Here is a 22,213-nt window from a genome sequence, read left to right on the forward strand (position 1 = left end):
AAGTTCTCGGCAGCGGCCTCTAAATATTGAATGGAGATGCGCTGTTGATCTCCATTTAGTTTACTTCCAGGCCCTGCCAGAGCTAAAAACAGCTGATCAATGGCGATGTCAGGTTTTGGACCTAACTGATCTAATATTGACCTATCTTAGGAATAAGTTATCAATATTAGATGTCTGGACAGAGCTAATCTAACGCCATGCCCACGATTTCCAACTTGACTTTAGCCAGTTTATTAGAAAATCGCAGCAGACAAAAAGTTTTTCATGGACACATTGGAAAACCATAATTAATCATAAGGGTTAAAAGTGATACCGTATATACGCCAGTGTAAGCCTATGCTTAGATTAGGAGTCAATAGGCTTATCTGGTAAATAGATGTGTGCCTTGATATCCACCATGACATCGCATATGTCCTATAACTTATGTGGTTGAGCTACACTTGTGAGCCACTTTGAAGGATGAGCAGTATTAGAAAGACTAAAGGGACCCACTTTAGAGCAAAATCAGTCAGACATGCTAATTTTGTCAGAACCGGTCAAACATCTAATGCATTTGGGGTTTCCCAGCTGTTCCCTGATAGGTGAGTGGTGGATCTGGTATATTGAATTTTAATACCCGATTGTGCTGATGTTACTGATATAACCTGCTGTCCGATTTAGCTTCTCCCCACAAATGCACGCTTTGGCCATTGGGCAATGGGAGGCTTGAGGGATAGCTGACCAAATTTTTATGCTTGGCTCCATATTGTTCTTTAGCAGATATTTCATGTGGCTATAACGCTTTAAAAAATTTCCTTCTTGTATTTTGTATTATTATATTTCATTTTATAGTACTACTGTAATTTTTTTTTTTTTTTTTACCTTTAGGCAAAATTGAGTCTTGGAAATGATGAAGTGATACTTTTCCTCGACCAAGGACCTCAGTTAGATGACATGGAATGGCACATGGTCAAATTGAACTATGAAAACACAGAAGTGATGCTTACAGTCGATACAAATATTAAATCTAGTATTATAAATGCTGTTGGGGCCAAAGAGCTTCACGTTGAGCATGGCTACTATGTTGGTGGACTCGGAAGCCTTAAAGCTTCATATCTAAAAGACATTCATGAATATTTCAGAGGTTGTCTAGATGATGTTGTCTTCAACGAGTATGAATTACTTTCTTCACTTCGACCATACCCTGGTCAGACAAGTGTTCATGAGGTTTCCCTTGGATGCAGTGATGAGTTCTTCATAAGCGAAGATGACCCCATCAGTTTGTTCAGTTCCAAGTCCTTCTTAGCTTTTCATCGTTGGACCATTGTGGACGATGCCGTCTGGGAGTGTGTGATACAAGCAACAGATGGAAGAGGCTTGTTACTCTATCACTCAGGAAAAGCTGACGAATTCATTTCCCTAGAAATAGTAGACTGGGTGTTAAAAGCCAGTATTGGCAAAGGGAAAAATGTTGTGCATGTGGATTCTTCCAGTGCTCTTAAGGAAAATACATGGAATTATATTAAATTTACAATAACCTCAAGGCATGTTCATCTGACTGTAAATGACAAAACTGAAAAAACTTTACTCAACTTCCGCATTAAAACACACGGCTCTTTGTACATAGGTGGCATTGATGATGTTTCTCGAGACCATGTGAAGAGGTTTGGTTTAACAACACTTTCTGGGAAAAATGCCAAAGGAGGATCGTTTAAAGGGTGTATTAAAAATATAAAAGTGAACTCTATTAAATTTGGATTAAAGAACGCCTTGGCTACGAAAGATGTATCACCTGGCTGCAAATCGGAGGTTGCGTTGAGCACTGTTCCACCATCACAACCCAGAATCTTACAATTAATATCCATGGCTCCTCCAATTTCACTGGTTACTACTATGGTACCCAAGAATAATCAAAAAGATAACTTCCTCATTCTTAATAATTTGGTGGTAGAAGAAGGAAGCAAAGCGGCCATACAATCAAAACATATCAAACTGAATTTGGATTATAAAAGGCTAGGTCTTCGACAGTCGCAAGTTTCATTCAAAGTTGTTGAGCATCCTTCACAAGGACAATTAAAACTAGATGTTTCTCCACAACAAGACAAGGGAACCTTTACTATGCTTGACCTGTGGCATGGAAGAATTAGTTATGTCCACGATGGCTCGGAGGGAACAAGTGATCACTTTAGTTTTTCTGTTATTGCAACTAGCAAGAATGAGATGCCCTCATATCTGAAAGGAGAAGAGGTCCACGTGTTTAACATCACTGTGACACCATCTAACGATGCTCCGGAACTGTCTCTACCAGAAGGAAATTTATTCACATTACTTGAAACTTCCAAGAAATGCCTAACTGGTAATCTGATAAAAATATCCGATGTGGATTCAGAACCACAACATCTAAATCTGGTAGTGCTTGGCAACCTCAACATAGATGCTGGATATCTAGAAAATAAGAAAAATCCAGGGAAAGCTCTTACCAGCTTTCCTTATTCTGAGCTCCTTGAAGGGAATATTTTTTACGTTCACCATGGGTTGAAGAATGCAAGGCTTGTGTTGAGGGTTAGCGATGCTGATAAAGTGAGTAACACTGCTGTGTTGAGAATTTTGGCTATTCCTTTAGAATATAAAATTGTGAACAATACCAGGATTGAAGTAATACAAGGATCAAGTGCTTTCCTTAAGATCAGTAATTTAGCAGTTGAAACCAATGCTGTAAATCAGGAGCTGGAAATACGATATGATATTACGGAGACACCAACGTTTGGTCACATCCAAAGAAAGAGTTCTGGAAATGAGTGGAAACCAGTAGCCTCATTTACTCAACGTTCTCTTGAGCGAGATCGAATCCGATACCTTAATACCTTTAAAGAAATTCAAGAAACTGATTTAATGGATGGCTTTAAATTTAGAGTTACCATAGCGAACCGTTCCACTGAAGAATTTTTCTTTACAATTAAGGTCCAGTGGCTTAAATATGCATTGAGTAAACATTTTCCTTTGACCATCGAGAATTCAAAAAAGGCTAAATTTGGTTATAATAACCTTGAAGCTGCCGTGGAAGGAGACCTCATGGACGACATATTAATATATTATAAGATGCAATCTTTGCCTACTAAAGGAACGATTATGTACAGAAACAACAATTTACGCAAAGACGACATGTTCAGCCAGACAGATATAATGGAAGGAAACATTGAGTATTTCTTAAGTGGGCAGCCACATGAAGATTCCCAGGATTCCTTTGGATTTACACTGTTCACAAAATATGCAGAATCAAAGCCATTTACTTTCATAATTAATATTAAAGCAGACTTGAACAGCATCCTTGTGACAAACAAAGGCTTGTCCTTAGCCGAAGGTGAAACAAGACTCATTACAAAAGATGAACTCTTTGTACAAACCTTAAGTAACAGAACTTTTTCCTTTAAGGTTATGAGAAGTCCTCTCCATGGAAAGCTAAAGCTAATCAATTTTTCAGGTTCTTTTGTAAGCAATGATAACATCACCACATTCTCTAGCCAAGATATTTTGAGTGAACGTCTTATGTACGTTCACGATAATTCCGAGACTGTGTCCGATGCCTTTGTCGTTCTTGCATCCTCCTTACTTTCAGATCAAGAAAAAGTTGATTCCGATGCAACACCATTGGAGACAGAATTTGCTTTTAATGTATCCTTAGAATTGAGGAATGACGAGAAGCCTGTCCGTGTTGTCGACAAGCTATTCCATGTAGTTAGGAATGGCAAGAAATTGGTAACGTTGGAGGACTTGTGCTACCATGATCCTGACACAGATTTCGATGATGGCCAGTTACTCTACACCAGACGTGGTATTCCCAATGGAGATCTTGTTTCATCTAATGATACTTCGAAAAAGCTTTATCAGTTTACCCAGGAGGACTTAGAAAATAACCGTGTCCTCTATATACATCATGGAGCGGATTACGGTCGCTTTGTCTTGTTTGTTACAGATGGAAAACATTACACGTCTTCACTTCTAGAAGTTAGTGCTTCCGAGCCCTACATTAAGATAGTCCACAACACGGGATTGTTGGTGCAAAAAGGCAAAGAGAGCATATTATCCTCCACCAATTTTAGCATTGCCACTAATATGTACGTTGAAAGTGACCATAATGTTCTGTATTATATTACATCCCCACCAAAACATGGAAAGATTTACATACAGAATTTGCTGAAAGACTCTTTTACAAACCAAGACCTAAAAAATGGTCATGTGGTTTATAGGCACAATGATGGCAATCATCTTGTAGACGTGGTTACCGTTGCAGTAAAAATCGATGCAATCACTCTGGATGTCGACTTTAAAGTTCGTGTCCATTTGGAAAGTCATCAAAAACTTCCAACTGTGCAGAGTCATGAAAGCCTTCTAGTAGAAGAAGGAAAGCCGGTCAAAATCGGGAAAGACAGACTGCAAGTGAGTATATCAGGCCTTTTATCAAAGCTAAAGGGAAGTTTTTGCTACATAATATGAGAGCATCATGATGCGGGGGGGAGATATTCCAATTCCAGGAAAGTATCACATACAAGGCTGCTTAGTATAATTTGTATTAAATCACTTTTACAGGGAGATTATCACTAGAGGACATTTTGGCCTGCTGCCAGGTAGTCCAAACATGCCTCCACCACTCATTGGCATCTTTCTGCCTATGCACAGTTTACACAAAGCTGCCAATCAGTGGTGTGAATGGTGGTATACAGAGCTCAGCATTCAGATCACTGCTAGATCTGCAGCATATAAAATTGTTTTTAATCAAAATTGCAGCACCCAGTAAAATAGGTGGCATGTTGCTGAAATGAGGGTCTCTGCCCCTACAATATGCTGCCCTCAGATGGGGGAACAAAAACTTGGTGACAGATTCCCTTTAATAAAAAAAAGTTACTGTAACATTCCAATAAATATTTCTATTTGTTATGCAATAGGTAGTTCTACACATACAGTCATGATCAAAAGTATTTGCACCTTTTGAAATTGTTCAGAAAATAAAGTATTTCTCCCAGAAAATTATTGCAACTACACATGATTTTTTTATACACGTTTTATATCTTTTTGTGTGTATTGGAAAAACACTTAAAAAAAAAAAAAAAAAAACAGGAAAAAGGCAAATTGAACATAATTTCACATAACCACAAAATGGGCCCGACAAAATTGTTTGCACCTTTCCAAATTTAAGGGTTAACAACTTTGTTTTAAGAATGTGATGCTCATTTAAACTCACCTGTGGCAAGTAACAGGTGAGGGCAATATAAAAATCACACCTAAAACCAGATAAAAAAGGGAGAAGTTGACTTTGCATTGCTGTGTCCACCAGTACCAGTCCATGTGTCAATTGTGCCAGCTACTGTTCCAGCAGAGCCTGTCTGCACTTGCCCAGTCCATCATCCCTGCCTCCAGTCCTTTGGGGTTCAGCTGCCATCCACCCAAGGTCTATCCTAGTGTAGCACCTGGTTCCAACTCCTTCATCTCCACTCGGATCATGGTGTCGTCATCCACTGTGTATCCCAGGTTGTACTTGGTAAGGCACCTAGTTACTCCCCTCTAGGGTTTCCTTGGGACACGGCACAGTGGTTCCACCACCCAGCCCATTACAGTGAGCAACATAATCAAGAAGTTTACAACCCATGGCACTGTAGCTAATCTTTCTGTACGTGGACGGCAGAGAAAAATTGATGAAGGGTGCTTTGACTTGGTGCAAAGCATCATGAAATCGCTTTTGGATCGTGTCATAACGCTGGGTTTGCCTCCTAGGTCATGGGTCTTCCAGCAGGACCATGATCCCAAACATACTTCAAGAAGCACCCAGAAATGGCTGGAAACAAATCGCTGGAGAGCTCTGAAGTGGCCAGCAATAAAACCGGAACTAAACCCCTGTCAACACCTGTGGGGAGATCTTAAAATTGCTGTTGGGAGAAGGCGCCTTCAAATGTGAGAAACCTGGAACAGTTTACAAAAATGGTCCAAAATTCCAGTTGAAAGCTGTAAGAAGCTTGTTGATTGCAGTTATTTATTACAAAGGGTGTGCAACCAAATATTAAGTTGAGAGGGCAAAAATTTTGTCTAGGCCATTTTTGAGGTTTTGTGTGAAATTTTGTCCAATTTGCTTTTTTTTTTCTTTTTTATATTGTTCCAATACACGCAAAGGAAATAAACATGTATATAACAAAACATTTAATTGCAATAATTTTGTGGGAGAAATATTAAATTTTCTGTAACAATTTCAAGGGTGCCAACTCTTTTCGGCCATGACTGTATATGACTTTAGGGACAACAGAGTTTATAGAAAGTTTCACCCCATCTGTTTTGCTTCTTCTGGGGCACTGTTGTGAATTCCGTCTGGGCTCCCTCTGGTGGCCTTTAGCGATACTGCGGGTCTGGAGCTGGGCTCAGCTGCCTCATTTCCTGCTATGCTGGTTCCTATTTAACTCCACCTGCACCTTTGTTTGTTGCCTGCTGTCGTTGTATTCAGTACTGGTTCTGATCTCTCTGGACTTCCTTGTGACCTGTCTCCACCTGTAGAAGCTAAGTTTTGCTAGTTCATGTTTGCTCATTTTTCTCTTGAAAATATGTTTCATTATATGATGAGTTCAGTCCAGCTTGCTTATATGTGATTTTTTGCTTGCTGGAAGTTCTGGGGTGCAGAGTGCGCCCCTCACATCGTGAGTCGGTGTGGGGGTTCTTGTATTTTCTGCGTGGATAGTTTTTGATAGTTTTTGTACTGACCGCACAGATCCCTTGCTATATTCAGTCTATTTAGCGTTAGCGGGCCTCATTTGCTTAAACCTGTTTTTCATTACTACGTTTGTATTTTCCCCTTAACTCACCGTTATTATTTGTGGGGGCTGTCTAAACTTTGGGGTAATTTCTCTGAGGCAAGTGAGGCTTGGCTTTCTCTCTAGGGGTAGTTAGTTCCTCAGGCTGTGACGAGGCGTCTAGGTTTTTTAGGTAACGCTCCACGGCTGCCTTTAGTGTGTTTTAGATAGGTTCAGTGTTGCGGTCAGTATAGTTTCCACATCCCCAGAGCTCGTCCTAATATTCTGGTTTACCTATCAGGTCAGTTTGGTGATCCTACCACCGGATCACAACAGGGCACTATTTGGTTAAAATGTATCTCCCCTTAATTAGTATATGAAACTGAGTTTTGAACATAAACTATATTTCGAGACCTCTCTTAGACAGAATTGAATATAAAAATGTGACTAGCTCGGAAGGATGGTTGACATTGATAACAATCCCTTTCAATTAATTTCTGAGTAATGGTGAATCCTACTGTACTCAGTATATTAAACCCCCTTTTCATTTGAAAGTTTCTTTTAAAAGTTATCATTTTGGCCATGTTGGTTCTGATTAAAGAATTATTATTAGTTTTGTTCATTTGTTTAGATTTTTTTTTGTATCTTCTTTTATGTTTGTATTTTGGCTGTATTTTGTTTTTTCACAGTATGTCCTAGCCTAGGTGGGATTTTTCTCATTTTGCATGACTCCTATTTTAGGTCATCCACGAAGATAACGTGCCCAGCGAGATTGTGTTCACTGTAGTGACAGGTCCGTCACGTGGTTACATCCGTCGATTTGAATCCACCGAAGGACTTTTTCCCGATGATCCAAAATCCATTACAACCTTCACCCAGCAAGATATTAACCAAGGAAACGTTCAGTATGTTCAGACTGCATCTGGCCAAGTACAGGACAACTTTACGTTGGCCGTCACGAACGGCGTACGAGAAATTAGTGGGATTACAGTGTCTGTTGATATAATTCCAATCCTTATTCCACTGGAAATCCAGAATATTACTGTGAGGGAAGGAGCATCCAAAGCCGTGACCCCGGATTATCTACGTGTTGTGAATAAACACTTTCAAGATCTCAATTTTGAGTTTGTTCTTTTGGATAGACCCCAAAATGGTTATTTGGAAAATACTAGATTTCCTGGGGTAAAGTTATCAAGATTTTCCAAAAAACAGGTAAAATATTTTTAGTTTGCAGTTTTTTTTGGTGAGGGAGATGGGATATACTTATTCCAAGAAATGTCTGGAGGATTATTAGTTAATTTAAAAAAAAGGGGGGTATTTTTTTGTTCATCCGAGGGCCTACTGAAAAATTGCACCAATTTATGGGGCCAAAATCTAGCATTGACCTTCTAATAAGCATTTTTAATTCACAAACCCACTGAGCAAATCACTCCCATCCATCCTGCTGTAATGGTCAAGTGTCTTCAAATCTGGGACACTTGACCACCATCGCCTATGACTTTCTGTAGCGGATGGCCTTTATTTTGACCATGTTTTACCCCGAGCTGAATTTTATAATAATTTTTACATACTCTTAAAGGGAACGTGTCAGGTCCCCCATGCACTCCAACCCAGCACCAGTTGTATATGTATTACTAAATTCCCTGCCTAACCAGCTCTGTATAATAATATTCACTTAGGCTAGTTTCGCACTACCGTTCGGCAGGGCTGTGGATGGCAGCCTTCTTCCTCCGTTAAGCCCAGCCCACTGCAGCGCCTCTTCCTTCAGCTCCGCCTACATCTGCATGCGTCCCCTATCTTTAACATTGGGTACGCAGGCCATGCGGATGTATGTGGATGCCTCCGCATGCGTCTTTTTGACGGTGCACCGACCACAACAAAATGCAACGTGTTGCGTTCGACGCTGGTCAGCGCAGCGTCATAAACCTCTCATAAACACTCCTATATATCTATCTCTGTCTATAAAATCCAGTGACTATACCCATTCAAACCCTGAGGTGCCACACTTTGTAATTCAAAGATCCACCTTTACTGTCTACACAACAATGCATTGCGGCTTCAGATTCGCACTGCGTATGACCGGATGTTCACCAGATGGACCGTGAACATCTTCTGCTCTTTCGGTCTTGCGCAGTGCGTCTCTGAAATTGGGATGCGTACACGCCGCACGCAGACCAGCTCTTGCAAATCATGTTATCACGCCCTCAGGGGCGCGATAAGATGTGGAGATGGCCAACTAGTCTGTGGAAAATAACACCCCATCGACTAGACAAAGAACTAATTTGCATAAACGGAGCTCATAAATACTTTTTTAAACATGGATTTATGCGACATTATAAGGGACTTGTTAGGCAGGGAATTTCGTAGCACAAATGTGAATGCTGCTGGGTTGGAGGACATGGGCACCTGACAGATTCCCTTTAAAGGGAACCTGTCACCCCCAAAATCGATGGTGAGCTAAGCTCACCAGCATCAGGGGCTTATCTACAGCATTCCACAGCATTCCGGAATGCTGTAGGTAAGCCCCCGATGTATCCTGAAAGATGGAAAAAAGAGGTTAGATTATACTCACCCAGGGGCTTTCCCCCCTGCGGGCAGGTCCGATGGGTGTCGCGGTCCGGTCCGGTCCCTCCCATCTTCTTACGATGACGTCCTCTTCTTGTCTTCAAGCCACAGCTCCGGCGCAGGCGTACTTTGCCTGCCCTGTTGCAGGCAGAGCAAAGTACTGCAGTGCGCAGGCGCTGGGCCTGTCTGACCTTTCCCGGCGCCAGCGCACTGCAGTACTTTGCTCTGCCCTCAACAGGGCAGGCAAAGTACGCCTGCGCCGGACCTGCGGCGTGAAGACAAGAAGAGGACATGATCGTAAGAAGATGGGAGGGACCAGACCGCAACACCCATGGGATCAAACCACCCGCCCAGGTGAGTATATAGTAACCTCTTTTTCTTATCTTTCAGGATACATTAGGGGCTTATCTACAGCATTACAGAATGCTGTAGATAAGCCCCTGATGTCGGTGGGCTTAGCTCACCTTCCATTTTGGGGGTGACAATTTCCCTTTAAGCTCTAAAGGGGTTCTGTCACCAGATTTCACAGTATTAGGCTACTTTCACACATCAGTTTTTTTACCTTTGACGGATCCGGCAAAAAACGGATGAAACGTTGGGACATCAGGCACAATCCGGCGCTAATGCAACTCTATGGGGAAAAAACGGATCCGGTAGGAAAAAAAAATGGATCCTTTTTTTTGAAAATTTGCCGGATTGTGCCTGATGCAAAAAACCTGATGTGTGAAAGTAGCCTAAGCCGCATACATTACTAAATAAAGCACGTAGACAATATGGGACTGGTATATTTACTGCGAAAATCCACATCACAATGGCTGAATTTTATAATCCTGATATTAAAATGAGCATTTTTGATTTCAACTAAATAATAATTCCGCTCAAGTCCAGATATATTCCGCCCCTACCTGTCCAACCTGACTGACTACTGCGGCTTGTACTGAGCTGTGTGAGATCTCAACAGGGAGGAGGGACAATGAGGAGCTGTCAATCAGGCAAGGTGGGTTGAGACTTTCAGAAAGGATTATACAGCCATTCTGACAAAGAATATCAAAATTAGTAAAAGTCTCATCGGTGCCAGAAGTATTTCATAATTTCTGTAGTTTGTATTGTGAAATCTGGTGACAGAATATTGGTGGAGACACTTTAAAAAAAATAGTCTTCAAGTTGTGTTATATCAGAATTAATACATTGATATACATTTTATGTTGCTCTCTCATCTTATTTGTTTGGCACATAATTCCTTGATTTCGGGACAATGACTATAGCTATTCAGGTTGTCACTGTGCTCCTTCATCACTTCATCTCTTTATTTTTTTTATCTAATATGAGCAGAAATGCCTCACAATTATTCATACATAAAGCCGCTTGTTTATTTCTGATGTCACAGCAAATCCTACCAATAATATGTAAAACTGATTATGTTTAATTTTTCAAGATGGAGCAAGAACTGATTTATTACGTCCACGATGACGGTGAGACCTCGCAGGACAACTTTACCATCATTGCGAACAGTACAGAACTTTCCAAGCAAAGTCTTCCGCAGACAATATTTGTCACCATCACTCCTGTGAATGATGAATTCCCAGTTATTACGGTTAATAAGATTTTTCGGGTAAGGATATTTTTTGTTTTTGTTTTTTGCCAGCTTAATCATATGGATAACCTGTGATGAGGGATTGATAAGATAAAATATATCAATCAATTTGTGGCTTTTATTTCTATACTCTGGTCTCTACAGGAATTTTTGCTTATTAAATTAAAGTTATCATCTCAGTATAGAGCTCAGTGACGTTTCACCTGTATATGCCATCAATGTCTGATCATGGGGGTCCACTTAAAGTACTATTTTCCTTTTTTGGAGGGGGCATGCTCGTCCTATTAGTTAGTGGCTGTCTATGAAGCAAATAGTAAAAAGATGTGCAAAGCCGAACCAAGTTACATCACAGTGGCAGGGTAGTTTCCTAGCATAGCTGACAATTCGTTTTAGTGATCGCTTGGCTTATAGAAGGTGATCAGACATTGAAGGCTTGTTCATCTGGGCAAGAAAAATGAAAATTACATCTACAGAATAGGAGGAATATAACTAAGCAACAGACTTGGGTATGTGAGTCACCCGCGAGGGCCGTGGGGTACTCGGTACCGGGTCTGGTACTTAAAGGGGGATGTCTCGTGGCGGCGACTCAGTCCGTGGCCCTGGGCGCCCATGTTAAAGGAAAAGTCTTTAAAGGGATTTGGTGAATCAAGTTTGTATTCGTGACGCCACCTGTGGTATTCGGTCAGTGGGGACCGACGCTGCTTAACTCCTTTCTGACATATGACGTACTATCCCGTCGAGGTGGGGTGGGCCCGTATGACCACCGACGGGATAGTACATCATTACCGATCAGCCGCGCTTAAGGGGGGAGCGTGGCCGATCGGGACCGGGTGTCAGCTGACATCCGGCACTATGTGCCAGGAGCAGTCACAGACCGCTCCTGGCACATTAACCCCCGGAACACTGCGATCAAACATGATCGCAGTGTTCTGGCGGCATAGGGAAGCATCGATAAGGGAGGGGCTCCCTGCGTGCTTCCTTGAGACCCTCGGAGCAACGCAATGTGATCGTGTTGCCCTGAGAGTCTCCTACCTCCTCCTCCCTGCAGGCCCCGGATCCAAAATGGCCGCGGGGCTCCTTCCGGGTCCTGCAGGGAGGTGGCTTGTGAGCGCCTACTCAGAGCAGGTGCCAGCAAGCCTCCATTCAGTGCCTGTCAGATCACTGATCTGACACTATACTGTGATGTCCCCCGCTGGGGCAATGTTATAAAGTAAAAAAAAATAATATTTACATGTGTAAAGAAAAAAAAAATATATTGTTCCAATAAATACATTTCTTTATCTAAATAATAAAAAAAATTAAAAAGTACACATATTTAGTATCGCCGCGTCCGTAACGATCCGACCTATAAAACTGTCCCACTAGTTAACCCCTTCAGTGAACACCGTAAAAAAAAAAAAAACATGGCAAAAAACGCTTTATTATCATACCGCCGAACAAAATGTGGAATAACACGCGATCAAAAAGAGGGATATAAAAAAAGTGGTACTGCTGAAAACGTCATCTTGTCCCGCAAAAAACGAGCCGCCATACAGCATCATCAGCGAAAAAATAAAAAAGTTATCGTCAGAATAAAGCGAAGCAAAAATAATTATTTTTTCTATAAAATAGTTTTTATCGTATAAAAGCGCCAAAACATAAAACAAATGATATAAATGAGGTATCGCTGTAATCGTACTGACCCGAAGAATATAACTGCTTTATCAATTTTACCAAAAGTGGAACGGTATAAACGCCCCCCCAAAAAAGAAATTTGTGAATTGCTGGTTTTTGGTCACAAAAATCTGAATAAAAAGCGATCAAAAAAAGGTCACGTGCCCAAAAATGGTACCAATAAAAACGTCAACTCATCCCGCAAAAAACAAGACCTCACATGACTCTGTGGACCAAAGTATGGAAAAGTTATAGCTCTCAAAAAATGTGGAGACACAAAAACAATATTTTGCAATATAAAGCGTCTTTTAGTGTGTGACAACTGCCAATCATAAAAATCCGCTAAAAAACCTGCTATAAATAGTAAATCAAACCCCCCTTCATCACCCCCTTAGTTAGGGAAAAATAATAAAATAAAAAAATGTATTTATTTCCATTTTCCCATTAGGGTTAGAGTTGGGGCTAAAGATAGGGTTAGGGTTGGGGCTAAAGCTAGGGTTAGGGCTAAAGTTAGGGTTAGGGTTGGGGCTAAAGTTAAGGTACCGTCACATTAAGCGACGCTGCAGCGATATAGACAACGATGCCGATCGCTGCAGCGTCGCTGTTTCGTCGTGTGGTCGCTGAAGAGCTGTCACACAGACAGCTCTCCAGCGACCAACTATGCCGAAGTCCCTGGGTAACCAGGGTAAACATCGGGTTACTAAGCGCAGGGCCGCGCTTAGTAACCCGATGTTTACCCTGGTTACCAGTGTAAATGTAAAAAAAACAAACACTACATACTTACATTCCGGTGTGTGTTGCGTCCCCCGGCGTCCGCTTCCCTGCACTGTGTAAGCGCCGGCCCTAAAGCAGAGCGGTGACGTCACCGCTGTGCTCTGCTTTACGGCCGGCCGGCACTGACACAGTGCAGGGAAGCGGACGCCGGGGGACGCGACAGACATCAGAAGGTGAAGGTGTCACACACACTGATCCAGCGATGTCAGTGGGTGATCCAGCGACGAAATAAGGTGCTGGCCTTCTAGCTCCGACCAACGATGTCACAGCAGGATCCTGATCGCTGCTGCTTGTCAAACACAATGATATCGCTATCCAGGACGCTGCAACGTCACGGATCGCTATCGTTATCGTTATTAAGTTGTTCAGTGTGAAGATACCTTTAGGGATAGGGTTTGGATTACATTTACGGTTGGGATTAGGGTTAAGGGTGTGTCAGGGTTAGGGGTGTGGTTAGGGTTATGGTTGGGATTAGGGTTAGGGGTTTGTTGAGTTTAGGGGTATGGTTGGGATTAGGGTTAGGGGCGTGTTATGGTTAGGGTTAGGGGTGTGTTTGTGTTAGCGTTTCAGTTAGAATTGGGGGGTTTCCACTGTTTCGGCACATCAGGGGCTCTCCAAACGCGACATGGCATCCAATCTCAATTCCAGCCAATTTTGCATTGAAAAGTCAAACGGCGCTCCTTCCCTTCCGAGCTCTGCCATGCACCCAAACAGTGGTTTACCCCCACATATGGGATATCAGCGTACTCGGGAAAAATTGCACAACAACTTTTGGTGTCCAATTTCTCCTGTTACCCATGGGAAAATAAAACAAATTGGAGCTGAAGTAAATTTTTTGTGAAAAAAAGTTAAATGTTCATTTTTTGTTAGACATTCCAAAAATTCCTGTGACACACCTAAAGAGTTAATAAACTTCTTGAATGTGGTTTTGAGCACCTTGAGGGGTGCAGTTTTTAGAATGGTGTCACACTTGGGTATTTTCTATCATATAGACCCCTCAAAATGACTTCAAATGAGATGTGGTCCCTAAAAAAAATGGTGTTGTAAAAATGAGAAATTGCTGGTCAACTTTTAACCCTTATAACTGGTTCCAAAATTGTGCTGATGTAAAGTAGACATGTGGAAAATGCTACTTATTAAGTATTTTGTGTGACATAGCTCTGTGATTTAATTGTATAAAAATTCAAAGTTGGAAAATTGCGAAATTTTCAAAATCTTCTCCAAATTTCCGTTTTTTTCACAAATAAACGCAGGTAATATCAAAGAAATTTTACCACTATCATGAAGTACAATATGTCACTAGAAAACAGTGTCAGAATCACCGGGATCCGTTGAAGCTTTCCAGAGTTATAACCTCATAAAGGGACAGTGGTCAGAATTGTAAAAATTGGCCCGGTCATTAACGTGCAAACCTCCCTTGGGGGTAAATGGGTTAACCCATGTTTATGCTTTTGTGATAACAGGAGAACTTCGTTTTCAAATTTTAAATGTTTCCACCTCTTCTTCCAAGAGTCATACCTTTACTTTTTTGATGACATAGTTATTTTCAGGACTTGTTTTTTGCAGGATAAGCGAGTTGTAGTTTTGAATGACACCATTCATTTTAGCATAAAAAAGGGGAAAAAACTATTCCGCCATTGTTTTTTTGGGGGTTATGATGTTACGATATTCATAGTGCAGTAAAAATGACCTGGCAACATTATTCTTTAGGTTAGTACAATTGGGCTATGTGCGTATAGTTTTTGAAGAGTTCTTGGAGCAGAAACTCAAATCATCAAACCTTAAAACACCTCAAACAGCCTCTTGTGTGCACCTAACCTTACAGCAATTCCAAATTTGTAGTTTTTTTAATGTGATAGTGGATACAAATAAAATTGATTTTTGTCACCATCTTCCAAAACCAATAGGTTTATTAATGTTTCCATTGACGGAGCTGAATGGAAGCCTGTTTTTTTGTAGAGAGAGCTGACATTTTTATTGATATCATCGTTGTATGTCTCATCTATGTATCTATTATGCAATAAAATTATTTTATTATAATAAATAATAAGCATTTTTTGGGAGTGCGGTTTTTGAAAAATGGCGGCGCCATCTTGGAGGAGGAATTTTCTTTTCTCTAGCATGATGGCGCCACTATCACTGATTTCTCCTGCTGCGCAAGCACAGCGGGTGCCATTTTCAAATGGATTTTTTTGGGGGGAATATCAGGATAACCTCAAACATATTAATTATAAACCACATTCAAGAAGTTTATTAACCCTTCAGGTGTTTCACAGGAATTTTTGGAATGTTTAAATAAAAATGAACATTTAACTAATTAATACAGAAAAAATTTACTTCAGCTCCAATTTGTTTTATTTTACCAAGGGTAAAAAGGATCACAAATTACTCCAGCTAAGTAACATACATAGGACAAGCTCTAGGGAGGTGGCAAACTGGACTGACCGCAAATCTGAACCTATCCAAACACACTAGAAGTAGCCGGTGAACGTGTCTAAAAATCCTAGACGTCTCGAGCCAGCCTGAGGAACTAACTACCCCTAGAGAGAAAGAAAGACCTCTCTTGCCTCCAGAGAAATAATCCCCAACGATATAGAAGCCCCCAACATATAATAACGGTGAGGTAAGAGGAAGGCACATACACAAGGGTGAAAACAGATTTAGCAAATGAGGCCCACTAATACTAGACAGCAGAAAATAGTAAAGGGGTCTGTGTGGTCAGTAAAAAACCCTTACAAAATATCCACACTGAGATTTCAAGAACCCCCGCACCAACTAACAGTGTGGGGGGAGAAACTCAGTCCCCTAGAGCAACCAGCAAGCGAGGAAATAACATTTTAGCGAGCTGGACTAAAAACATAATAAATGCTGATAATCAAAAAATGATCAAACAAAAACTTAGCTTGTCTTGGAGAGACTGGGAGCAAGGTAGTCACAAGGAATCTGAAGAGCACTGAATACATTGAGAGCAGGCAAGGAACTGAGTATCCAGGTGAGCTAAATAAGAAACCAACCAAGGATAACGAACCAGCAGATGCTGCCAACCTGCAGAAAGACAACACTACACAGTATCGCTTGTGACCACTAGAGGGAGCCCAAAAACAGAGTTCACAACAGTACCCCCCTTGAGGAGGGGTCACCGAACCCTCATCAGGACCCCCAGGGTGATCAGGACGAGCCGCGTGGAAGGCACGAACCAAATCGGCCGCATGAACATCAGAGGCGACAACCCAGGAATTATCCTCCTGACCATAGCCCTTCCACTTCACCAAATACTGAAGCCTCCGTCTAGAGATACGAGAATCCAAAATCTTCTCCACCACGTACTCCAATTCGCCCTCGACTAGCACCGGAGCAGGAGGCTCAACAGAAGGAACCACAGGTACCACATACCTCCGCAACAAAGACCTATGGAACACATTATGAATGGCAAACGATGCTGGGAGATCCAAACGAAAAGACACCGGGTTAAGGATTTCCAAGATCTTATAAGGACCGATGAAGCGAGGCTTGAATTTAGGAGAGGAGACCTTCATAGGAACATACCGAGAAGACAGCCACACCAAATCCCCAACACGAAGTCGGGAACCCACACCGCGGCGGCGGTTGGCAAAGCGCTGAGCCTTCTCCTGTGACAACCTCAAATTGTTCACCACATGGTTCCAAATCTGCTGCAACCTATCCACCACAGAATCCACCCCAGGACAGTCAGAAGGCTCAACCTGACCCAAGGAAAAACGAGGATGGAAACCAGAATTGCAGAAAAAAGGCGAAACCAAAGTAGCAGAACTAGCCCGATTATTAAGGGCAAACTCAGCCAATGGCAAAAAAGTCACCCAATCATCCTGATCAGCAGAAACAAAACATCTCAAATAAGTTTCCAACGTCTGATTAGTTCGCTCGGTTTGGCCATTAGTCCGAGGATGGAAGGCCGACGAAAAAGACAAATCAATGCCCATCTTAGCACAAAAAGTCTGCCAAAACCTGGACACAAACTGGGATCCTCTATCAGACACAATATTTTCAGGAATGCCGTGCAAGCGAACCACATTCTGAAAAAATAGAGGAACCAAATCGGAGGAAGAAGGCAACTTAGGCAAGGGCACCAAATGGACCATCTTGGAAAAACGATCACACACCACCCAGATGACAGACATTTTCTGAGATACCGGAAGATCCGAAATAAAATCCATGGAAATGTGCGTCCAAGGCCTTTTCGGAATAGGCAAAGGCAAAAGCAAACCGCTGGCACGAGAACAGCAAGGCTTAGCCCGAGCACAAATCCCACAAGACTGCACAAAGGAACGCACATCCCGCGACAAGGAAGGCCACCAGAAGGACTTAGCCACCAAATCTCTGGTACCAAAAATCCCAGGATGACCCGCCAACACCGAAGAATGAACCTCGGAAATAACTCTGCTGGTCCATCTATCCGGGACAAACAGTCTCTCTGGTGGACAACGGTCAGGTCTATCCACCTGAAATTTCTGCAGCACTCGTCGCAAATCTGGGGAAATGGCAGACAAAATCACTCCCTCTCTGAGAATACCAGCCAGCTCAGAAACTCCCGGAGAGTCAGGCACAAAACTCCTAGAAAGTGCATCAGCTTTCACGTTCTTCGAACCAGGCAGTTATGAGACCACGAAGTTGAAACGGGAGAAAAACAACGACCAACGAGCCTGTCTAGGATTCAGGCGCTTGGCAGATTCAAGGTAAATCAGATTTCTGTGATCAGTCAAGACCACCACACGATGTTTAGCTCCTTCAAGCCAATGTCGCCACTCCTCAAATGCCCACTTCATAGCCAACAACTCCCGATTACCAACATCATAATTCCGCTCGGCAGGCGAAAACTTTCTTGAAAAGAAAGCACATGGTTTCATCACAGAGCCATCAGAGCTTCTCTGCGACAAAACAGCCCCTGCTCCAATCTCAGAAGCATCAACCTCGACCTGGAAGGGGAGAGAGACATCTGGCTGACATAAGACTGGAGCTGAAGAAAACCGGTGCTTCAGCTCCCGAAAGGCCTCCACGGCCGCAGGAGACCAATTAGTCACATCAGAACCCTTCTTGGTCAAATCCGTCAAAGGTTTAACCACGCTAGAAAAATTAGCGATGAAACGACGGTAAAAATTAGCAAAACCCAAGAACTTCTGAAGACTCTTAACAGACGTGGGCTGAGTCCAGTCATGAATAGCCTGGACCTTGACTGGGTCCATCTCCACAGTAGAAGGAGAAAAAATAAAACCCAAAAAGGAGACCTTCTGTACTCCGAAGAGGCATTTTGAGCCCTTCACAAATAAAGCATTAGCACGCAGGACCTGAAACACCATCCTGACCTGCTTCACATGGGACTCCCAATCATCAGAAAAGACCAAAATGTCATCCAGATAAACAATCATAAATGTATCCAGATATTCTCGGAAGATGTCATGCATGAAAGACTGAAACACAGAAGGAGCATTAGAGAGTCCAAAAGGCATCACCAAGTACTCAAAATGGCCTTCAGGCGTATTAAATGCTGTTTTCCATTCATCTCCCTGCTTAATGCGCACAAGGTTATACGCACCACGGAGATCTATCTTGGTGAACCAACTGGCACCCTTAATCCGAGCAAACAAATCAGACAATAGTGGTAAAGGATACTGAAATTTGACTGTGATTTTATTCAGAAGACGATAATCTATACAAGGTCTCAAAGAACCGTCCTTCTTGGCCACAAAAAAAAATCCTGCACCAAGAGGGGAAGAGGATGGGTGAATGTGTCCCTTCTCCAAAGACTCCTTTATATAACTCCGCATCGCGGCATGCTCTGGTATAGACAGATTAAAAAGTCATCCCTTAGGGAATTTACTACCAGGAATTAAATTTATAGCACAGTCACAATCCCTATGAGGAGGCAGGGCACTGGACCTGGGTTCATCAAATACATCCTGGTAGTCAGACAAAAACTCAGGGACCTCAGAAGGAGTGGAAGAAGCAATAGACACCAACGGAGCATCACCATGAATTCCCTGACAACCCCAACTTGACACAGACTTAGCTTTCCAATCTAAAACTGGATTATGAGCCTGCAGCCATGGCAGACCCAAAACGACAACATCATGCAAATTATGCAGAACAAGAAAGCGAATCACCTCCTGATGTACGGGAGTCATGCACATGGTCATTTGCGTCCAATACTGAGGCTTATTCTCAGCCAATGGCGTAGCATCAATTCCCCTCAGAGGAATAGGAAATTCCAAAGGCTCCAGGACAAAACCACAGCGCCTGACAAACGACAAATCCATCAGATTCAGGGCAGCACCCGAATCCACAAAAGCCATAACCGGGTAGGACGACAAAGAACAAATCAAAGTAACAGACAAAATAAATTTAGGCTGCATAGTACCAATGGTGACAGGTTTAGCGATTTTTTTAAACGTTTAGAGCATGCTGAGATAACATGAGTAGAATCACCACAGTAAAAGCACAACCCATTTTGACGTCTATGACTTTGTCGCTCAATTCTGGTCAGAGTTCGGTCACATTGCATAGACTCAGGTCTCTGTTCAGAAAACACCGCCAAAGGATGAGCAGATTTGCGCTCCCGCAATCGCCGATCAACCTGAATGGCTAAAGCCATAGAATCACTCAGACTTGTAGGGGTGGGAAACCCCACCATAACATTCTTAACAGCCTCAGAAAGACCTTCTCTGAAATTTGCAGCCAGGGCACACTCATTCCATTGAGTAAGCACTGACCATTTCCGAAATTTTTGACAATACACCTCTGCTTCATCCTGACCTTGAGAGATAGCCAGCAACGCTTTTTCTGCCTGATTCTCAAGATTAGGCTCCTCATAAAGCAATCCAAGAGCCAGAAAAAATGCATCTACATTAAGCAATGCAGGATCTCCTGGCGCCAAAGAGAAAGCCCAATCTTGAGGGTCGCCACGCAACAAGGAGATAACAATTTTAACTTGCTGAGCGGAATCACCAGAGGAACGAGGTCTCAGAGATAGAAATAACTTACAATTATTCTTAAAGTTTAGAAACCTAGATCTATCACCAGAAAACAACTCCGGAATGGGTATCTTTGGTTCTGACATAGAGCTATGAATAACAAAATCCTGAATACTTTGCACCCGTGCAGTCAGATGATCCACACTAGAAGTCAGAGTCTGAACATTCATGTCTGCAGCTGAGCTCAAAACCACCCAGAGTTCAAGGGGATGAAAGAAGCTAAACAGACTGCAGCAAAGGAAAAGCGGGAGGAGAAAAAAAAAATGTACTCAGGTCTTCTTTTTATCCCACTTCTGCGATGCATTAAACACTTTTGAGGCCTGCTCTACTGTTATGATCCTTAGTGGTTGAGGATCACAAATTACTCCAGCTAAGTAACATACATAGGACAAGCTCTAGGGAGGTGGCAAACTGGACTGACCGCAAATCTGAACCTATCCAAATACACTAGAAGTAGCCGGTGAACGTGTCTAAAAATCCTAGACGTCTCGAGCCAGCCTGAGGAACTAACTACCCCTAGAGAGAAAGAAAGACCTCTCTTGCCTCCAGAGAAATAATCCCCAACGATATAGAAGCCCCCAACATATAATAACGGTGAGGTAAGAGGAAGGCACATACACAGGGGTGAAAACAGATTTAGCAAATGAGGCCCACTAATACTAGACAGCAGAAAATAGTAAAGGGGTCTGTGCGGTCAGTAAAAAACCCTTACAAAATATCCACACTGAGATTTCAAGAACCCCCGCACCAACTAACGGTTTGGGGGAGAAACTCAGTCCCCTAGAGCAACCAGCAAGCGAGGAAATAACATTTTAGCGAGCTGGACTAAAAACATAATAAATGCTGATAATCAAAAAATGATCAAACAAAAACTTAGCTTGTCTTGGAGAGACTGGGAGCAAGGTAGTCACAAGGAATCTGAAGAGCACTGAATACATTGAGAGCAGGCAAGGAACTGAGTATCCAGGTGAGCTAAATAAGAAACCAACCAAGGATAATGAACCAGCAGATGCTGCCAACCTGCAGAAAGACAACACTACACAGTATCGCTTGTGACCACTAGAGGGAGCCCAAAAACAGAGTTCACAACACAAGGGTAAGAGAAGAAATTGGACCCCAAAACTTGTTGTCCAATTTGTCCTGAATACGCTGATACCCCATATGTGGGGGGGAACCACCGTTTGGGCGCATGGGAGAGCTCGGAAGGGAAGGAGCGCCATTTGGAATGCATACTTGGATGCAATGGTCTGCACGCATCACATTGCGTTTGCAGAGCCCCTAATGTACCTAAACCGTAGAAACCCCCCACAAGTGACCCTCATATGTGGGGGTAAACCACTGTTTGGGCGCATGGCAGAGCTCGGAAGGGAAGGAGCGCCATTTGACTTTTCAATGCAAAATTGACTGGAATTGAGATGGGACGCCATGTTGCGTTTGGAGAGCCACTGAGGTGCCTAAACATTGAAACCCCCCACAAGTGACACCATTTTGGAGAGTAGACCCCCTAAGGAACTCATCTAGATGTGTTGTGAGAGCTTTGAACCCCCAAGTGTTTCACTACAGTTTATAATGCAGAGCCGTGAAAATAAAAATTCTTTTTTTTCCCACAAAAATTATTTTTTAGCCCCCAGTTTTTTATTTTCCCAAGGGTAAGAGAAGAATTTGGACTCCAAAAGTTGTTGTCCAATTTGTCCTGAATACGCTGATACCCCATATGTGGGGGGGGACCACCGTTTGGGCGCATGGGAGAGCTCGGAAGGGAAGGAGCGCCATTTGGAATGCATACTTAGATGCAATGGTCTGCAGGCGTCACATTGCGTTTGCAGAGCCCCTGATGTACCCAAACAGTATAAACCCCCCATAAGTGACCCCAT

The 22,213-nt window shown here is 42.5% G+C and overlaps 1 protein-coding gene across 1 annotated transcript in view; it reads left to right on the forward strand.

The window, feature by feature from the left end:
- Window positions 1-22,213, forward strand: part of LOC143805628 (chondroitin sulfate proteoglycan 4-like) — a 55,395-nt gene that overhangs the window by 19,177 nt on the left and 14,005 nt on the right. Inside the window, exons 3-5 of the mRNA XM_077285150.1 lie at window positions 868-4,416; window positions 7,491-7,961; window positions 10,750-10,926. Of these exons, the coding sequence (XP_077141265.1) occupies window positions 868-4,416; window positions 7,491-7,961; window positions 10,750-10,926 (4,197 nt within the window). The remainder of the gene's footprint in view (window positions 1-867; window positions 4,417-7,490; window positions 7,962-10,749; window positions 10,927-22,213) is intronic.

The sequence above is a fragment of the Ranitomeya variabilis genome, chromosome 1 (genome assembly GCF_051348905.1).
Source record: "Ranitomeya variabilis isolate aRanVar5 chromosome 1, aRanVar5.hap1, whole genome shotgun sequence".
NCBI classification, from domain to species: domain Eukaryota; kingdom Metazoa; phylum Chordata; class Amphibia; order Anura; family Dendrobatidae; genus Ranitomeya; species Ranitomeya variabilis.